The sequence below is a fragment of the Papaver somniferum genome, chromosome 6 (genome assembly GCF_003573695.1).
Source record: "Papaver somniferum cultivar HN1 chromosome 6, ASM357369v1, whole genome shotgun sequence".
Classification (NCBI taxonomy): domain Eukaryota; kingdom Viridiplantae; phylum Streptophyta; class Magnoliopsida; order Ranunculales; family Papaveraceae; genus Papaver; species Papaver somniferum.
Window position 1 is genome coordinate 105,748,723 of NC_039363.1, and position 6,934 is coordinate 105,755,656.

At 37.6% G+C, this 6,934-nt stretch overlaps 1 protein-coding gene and 2 non-coding genes across 3 annotated transcripts; 1 reads left to right on the plus strand and 2 right to left on the minus strand.

Annotated features, from left to right (window-relative positions):
• Positions 1-450: 450 nt before the first annotated feature.
• On the plus strand, positions 451-523 carry TRNAE-CUC. Its single transcript has one exon. It is a non-coding gene; the product is annotated as a tRNA-Glu (tRNA).
• Positions 524-906: 383 nt separating this feature from the next.
• LOC113288731 (WD repeat-containing protein 13-like) lies at positions 907-4,383 on the minus strand. Its single transcript, XM_026537854.1, has 12 exons — positions 4,040-4,383; positions 3,637-3,746; positions 3,408-3,480; positions 3,065-3,203; positions 2,827-2,964; positions 2,533-2,672; positions 2,405-2,452; positions 2,204-2,314; positions 1,936-2,117; positions 1,708-1,829; positions 1,379-1,455; positions 907-1,302 (listed from the first exon to the last, which is right to left on the minus strand). Exons 1-12 carry the CDS (start codon positions 4,214-4,216, stop codon positions 1,189-1,191), a joined length of 1,431 nt encoding a protein of 476 aa, XP_026393639.1. The 5' UTR covers positions 4,217-4,383; the 3' UTR covers positions 907-1,188.
• Positions 4,384-4,444: 61 nt separating this feature from the next.
• Positions 4,445-4,517, minus strand: TRNAA-AGC. Its single transcript has one exon. It is a non-coding gene; the product is annotated as a tRNA-Ala (tRNA).
• Between the last annotated feature and the right edge of the window lie 2,417 nt (positions 4,518-6,934).

The following is a 6,934-nucleotide window of genomic DNA, read 5'->3' on the forward strand; positions in this document are numbered from 1 at the left end:
GCTTTTTAAACAAGCCTTCGGTATGATGTACTACAACGACCTGAGTGGATGGTAACCAAGGTATGTATGTTGTATTGTTATAAAAGTTTCTTCGGATTGCTCCAAAACTGAAAAACGTGGGTGGAAAATAGTCTTTTGAGTTGGTATAACAAAATGAGGTCTTGTTCTCCGATTCACCACACACGAGGCTTTCCCTCGAGCATTTGCTGGTGTTGACGTCCAGCGTGGACGTGTAACTAGCTTTTTAATATTCGGACTAAAAGATGCAGAAGTTTCCCCTCCCTCACCTTTTAAATTTTCTACGTGTGTATTGACTGCCGTTTGATTTAAAGCAAACTCAGCCGGGTTCCATCTCATGACACAACGAAGGAAATTGAAGACCTAGATTTTGTTCGCGAAAAGTGACAGATTTTGTACCGAGGAAGAGAATAGATACCAGAATCTCAACAATCCGTTGTAGTCTAGGTGGTTAGGATACTCGACTCTCACCCGAGAGACCCGGTTTCAAGTCCCGACAACGGAATTACTTTTTTTTTTTTTTAATTATTTTTCCTTCTTTTCTTTTAAACTCTCGACTCTCTCGGTCGAAAATGCTGTCTAGTTCCAACCAAGTTCAAGCACTCTTTTCTGATGGCTTATCTACTTGCCTAACTTTACCTAACAGGTTTGTTCTCACTCTCTCTCTCTCTTGCGAATTTTTTTCCTAGAGCAATTTCAGTTCAACAACATAGGAAGTACTTGGACTATTAGGTTTCAAAACTGGGATTACATCTTAAGTTCGCTAAATTTCTCATTTTTGTGATTCCAAAGATAATTTTCTGTTGGAGAAAATCCAATAATAACATACTTCATGTCCTTGAACTATTCTAGTTTTTCATTTAAGAAACGGGTGGTACTAGATTTTCCTTTCTCCAATTCCATTAGCATATATAAAACTATTCGAAGACTTGTGTGGAGAAATTCTTACTCACCTACTCAAGTTTCATTTTGTTTTCCAAAATTTACGATTTGTAACAACTGTAGAGATACTAGAGAAGAAAATAAAAGCTGTACTTGGGAACGCACTTTATCACAAGTGGTCCAACGGATCCACGAGCAAAAGGTGGTTTCCAAGTGAACAGATATCCTTTTTCATTCTTTCTTGGTGTACACATGATGGAAGCGTCATCTTTCAGTGTAAACGTTGCGTTAACTAGTAGTCTTTGCTCGTTTCCAGACAATCACTGTACCATCAGAATCTGATGAAACCAAAAAGTTCTCTCCATGGTTCCAAGCAATCCCTATAACTGGTGAACCATGACCCTGCAAGTAACCAAATTTTCAGAGAGAGTGGAAGTACATTGAGGGTTCTCTATATAGGAGTGAGTTTTACACAAACCTGTAATTTGTTTACACACGTGTGTTTTGGACGAGTCAAGTCATAAAAGTAAACGTTCGAGTCTTCGCTTCCAGCAACTTCATATTCAACAATCAGATTAAAGGTTAGACTTGTAGTATCTAGGAAAAGTTCAAAACAGCAAGTTGGACTTAAAAGTTAAACACTAATTTCAGGTTTCAAGCATACACACTACCAAGGGTGTGCTTGTTTGGTTTCTAATGTTATATGGAAGATCACCTTAGAAGTTGATATTTCTAAGAAGTTCAGAAAACATGTCACAACATACATTAGCACAGTACTCTTTTAACATGACACTGTAAGGTACCTACCTATAAATTCTCCCTTTTCAAGTGAAAGTAGTGGGCAGAATGTTGCACGGATACTGTGCACTCGAGGAGCCAGTTTGAGTGAACAACGGAGAGTCAAATACCCTTGTATCTCCAAAGCAACACTACACGGCAAATCTCCAGTCATCAGGAAAAAATGACTCAAAAAAGATTCCAAAGCTGTGTCTACCGATTAGATGAGAAGTACAAGATGAAACTTAAAACAGATACCTGAAGAAGGAAAGACTTCCATCCTGTGTACATGTTAAAAGAACAGGACCCCTTGCCAGCAGAGAGAAGGTACGATACTGTACAGTTGTAGTAGGGGATTTTTGTTTAAGGCTACTTCGCTGGCGATGTGACCGGGATAATGCTCCAGTGTGGGAGTCCATAAGTACGCTGTATATGCACCCCTGTAGAATTTTAGCCAGTTTAGTTGCATGCCTTTATAACTGAGGCTGTTATAGAATCCATATTACGATCAAGTAAGTTAACAAACCTGAGCATCACCACAAAATATAAGCTGACCAGTATGGTCGTGGTCCATGGCTGTAACCTCACTCTCGAACATTGCTTTTTTAATGATCCTCCCAGTGCTGAAATTTATCACCTGAAACACAATTGAAGGCAGAAGTTTGAAATTGAACCTCAGAGCATAGCAATATCATCCCATTTTCTAAGTTGTGAGAAGAGAAGTTACATTGATTTCTCTATTTCCATTGCCAACTGAAAGGAAGTTGTTATTTACCTGCAGTGAAAGAGCAAGAATGTAAGAGCACAACAAGACTTGATATCACTCAAAAAATGTCAAGGACAGTGTACACTCACTGGGTGAAAGCGGATGCATAATTGTGGGGAGACCCCATATATTATTCTAATGCAGTTTCCTCCTGATAACTCCCATATTCTCACAGTCTTATCCATTGACGTTGAAGCAATATACTGATTGTTGGATGAAAAATCAAAATCTGTGAATAAATAAACTGGTTAATAAACATATAGAAATCACTTACTTGTAAGGTAAAAATCGAATAACAAATGGAAGTCAAGAATCACAAATTCTGCATTTGATTTTCGTAGAAAAACTATAGTATATAGATGATGTGTTCACTTGATTCCAACCTGTGACATCTTTTGAATGACCACTCAAATGCTTAACGATAGAAGGTGGTTGAGAGACACTGCAAACAGTCAAGGATCCATCTGAAGCCCCATAAGCAAGTAGATCCGAACTCATGTTCCCAAACTTCAACACAGTAACTGGTAATTGAAACTTATTAGTTTGCTTTGTTTTGAAAGAAAAAAATTAGAAGAACTAAGGTGTACGGAGACGAAAGAAGAAGAGAACAATCAAAGGTACCTGATGCTTTGCAATGGTCAAAGATGCAATGCATCCCTACAAAAGAATATGCAGGTTCAACTTTCCGTATAGGCCGATCACTATCACTCAGGCTTGAGCTGAAACTTGTACGACGACCGAGATTGCCACTTCTTAAATCCTGCATGAACGGGAATCAGTTAAAACCCGTTACGTGTTATACAAGTCTTCAAAAAAGAAACATAATACATCTCTCAACTATAACGGATTAAGAATCCAGTACCCTAGAACCGCTCTTTTGACCGGTTTCCAAGGACACTAAAGCAATTACATTGGCAGTATCATAGAAAATAGAAATAAATCGGCAAGAGTATATCATACATACCCTGCTGGAACCCCCCCAACTGTCCACCTCTAACAAAATAGAGAGTGGGCTTGGAGTCGGAACCCATCGCCCACTGATGCATCAATCAGTAAATCACCCTGATGTCAGAATCGCATGGAAACATAAATTTACAGAACAATTGGAACAAGGAAGTCAAAATGTCACAAAAATGCATCAATGCTAATAAAAACCAAAACCAAAGAGCATACAATCGCAGTTATACACTAACCTTTGACCAGGTGTGCTCGGGCCACTTGGAATATGCAAACTCTCCCAATTCCTTGGTCTACAAATCCAATTACGGTATGCGACATAACCTTTTCCATTCGATTTCCAATCCTTCAACACAAAACAAATTCAGTAAGCAACAAAATACACATCATATACTAGAAGTCATCAAATCCAAGCCACAATTCACATCGATACTACTCCAATGTACAAGTAAAAGTGAACATTCTTGAAATAACTAAGTTGTCTAACTACGGATACTATCTCCTAGGCAATGTGTAACAAAACTAACTTCTTAAACTCTTAAATCAAATACCAAAATGCTAAATTGATTTCTAATTAAAATTATTCCAGAAATGAAACTAAAAAAACTACGAAAGTGAGAGAGGAGATTTAGAATTTACCTTACGGCGATCAATACCAGAGTTAAGTTTCCTGTAAAGAAGTAGACGACGAGTCCCAATGTAAGTAGGATCTGAATCAGCAGTTGGAGGCTGAAGCAAACAACTTATAAATTCTGGATCTGAACTTTTCTTCTTCTTCTCGGTTATATCATCCGGCGGTGTCAACGGATTATCCATTTCTGTTGTTCATCAGCTAGAGGAGGGAGAGTCTCATTGAGTGTCTAAACCCTAATTTGGGTGATAAAAGAGAGAGGCAGATCGGAAGTATGAAGAAATCTGGTGGGGAATTGGGAGGGAAATGAAAATGGCTTCGTTCCCTCCACGCTGCTACTGATTGTTCAATGCTAGGGCGTTTACGTGTTTAACCAGTGTCCTGGGCAGGTTTGTAAAAAAAAAAAAAAGTTATGGAGATGCGGGGTATCGATCCCCGTACCTCTCGCATGCTAAGCGAGCGCTCTACCATCTGAGCTACATCCCCAAGCTGTGTTCAGATGATAAGTTTAGCAATTTGTTCTTACTTAAATGACTCATCCAAATAACTAATTCCTTCGAGATCCGACTCAAAAATTATAAAAAAATATAGAATATCAATTTTTTTTATGATTCCGGTCATTATAAAATAATATAGAATTACAAATTTCTTATGATTCCAGTCATATGTATGCCCAGTCAGCCAGGTACTAATCTCAATCTCCGGTTCTATCTGGTTATATCAAGGTGATTCTCTTTTCGTTCATATATATGGGTCAGTACAATATTTCCATGATATCGTTATGATCAGTTAATGGAATATGGTCAGGAAGTGTTCTTACCTATATCATTAGATCGGCAAATAGCTCTAAGTCAGATGTATGAGTCGAGTCAGACATCAAGGAAAAAAAAACAAATTAATAATCTAAAATCTGACTTGCCCAGAATCAGATATCGATTCAGATTCAGATCGCGATTCAAACCCACACAAACATGGTGTAACTAATACATCACAAATTTGCAATATTATTATTGGGATGGTAGAGTATCCAAGAGTCATAAGAAAATTCGGTATCTATTAGTTCGGTTCTCCCTCGATCACAATTGAGGATGTAATTCAGATGGTGGAGCGTTTGTCTCGAAAATGCACATGGCAGCTAGGTTACACGATATTTTGATTGAAGGCCGCCATATGCTCTATCAATGTACATCAAACTAAATTCTAACATTATAACAATTAAAAAACAAAATATAGTTGACGTATGGGATCAGAGACGTAGGGAGTACAACTGTACCTTGGATCAGTGGGAGACTGATTGGGGTTCAACTACAGTCCAGTCCGAAGTTAGTTTGGAGTAGGCTAGTGTCTGTAGCGGCTTAATACAATGTGTGTTCAATCTGGACTAGGTCCCGGGGTTTTTCTGCATTTGCGGTTTCCTCGTTAACAAAATTTCCGGTGTCTGTGTTATTTCAGTTTCCGCATTAAATTGTTTTATCTTTATAATTGAAATAATACAGGTTGTGCGTTAGATCATCAATTAGAGTAATCCAATCTTTGGTTGTTGATTATCATTGATTGATCCTTGGATATTGGTTTTTGGTACCATCCAAGTTATTCCTTGTATTTGATTAGTACTCGCAGTTTCTGTTTGAGGAAATCAAATCAAAAGAGAGAGATATAAACTCGTTGATGTACTTTTAATTGATCGAGTCTTATTGATTCTCTTAAAAGTATATTCGATTTTGTCCATACAGATTGCTAAGCGAAATATTGGGTGGTGTTGTTAGACCCCCGCTTTTTCACTTACGTCTCTTGAACCTCGCATGGCTCTACGCGATTGATTCCCTTAGATGGCGTCCTTTACATCCTAAGAGTTTCTTCAACTTAAATGAAGACTTTTGATACCAATCTTCCTATAACAGTTAGCCTATTTGATTTCCAATTAAATCAAAGATCAAGGTATGAAAATCTGTTTGCAATAGAAAAATCTAGTAAACCTCACAAATCCAGAACTTACGACTTCCTAAGAGAAGCCTAGATTCTTAACCGCCTCTCAAGAACAATCTTCAAAATATAAATTAAGATCATGTTTCAAATATATCTTGAGGAATCACAAATTCTGAGACGAAAAGAACTTTGTGATTCCTACATATCTTACCTGAAAGAGAATACGAAAACCCCGATAACAGAAAAACAAGGTCATGATACACGAAGTATCAAGGTAAAGATAGTCATATTTGGCTTCAAGAATACTGAAAGCGGAGTCTTTTATTCGTAGACCTAATCAAGTTTCTCAGAGGAAACCTAAGTCTATAGAGGACGACTCTAGAACCAACTAGGACAAAAAATGTCAGGTTTTGAATTTTCCAGTTGAAAGAGCATCTCTATTTATATATTTTCAAGAACCAGGGGTAGCTTAGAATTCAAGCTAAGATAACTTGAGAATCAAGCAAACACTTTTAGGTCTTAAAAATACATTAGAAGAATATACACTAGGAACCGGTATTGGAACTGTGTATACTGATTGTTCGGTTTGGCAAATATGCCAAAGAACTAAAGAAATTTGATGTCCATTTAAACACCTAAGAATTTGATCATTATGCACTCACATAAGTGTTTGAGTGATCAATGAAGCCGTACAAGTGTTTTAGAGAGTTCCAGTAATGCCGACATATTTTTAAGAATAAGTCTTTGAGCATATACTAAACCTTAAACTGGGACAGTTGGTACAATGGTTCGTGAACTGTTAGGCTCTTTCACGAGTCAGGGTGCAACGGTTCATGAACCGGGTTCGCGAACCCTAAAAGACTACCAAACATTGATCACATTTCGTGAATCGGGTTTATCAACCACTAGCCTTTAAAACTACTACCAAACTGCATAATTCAACTTATAGCACTCCCATTGTTTTGGCTGTTGTTACT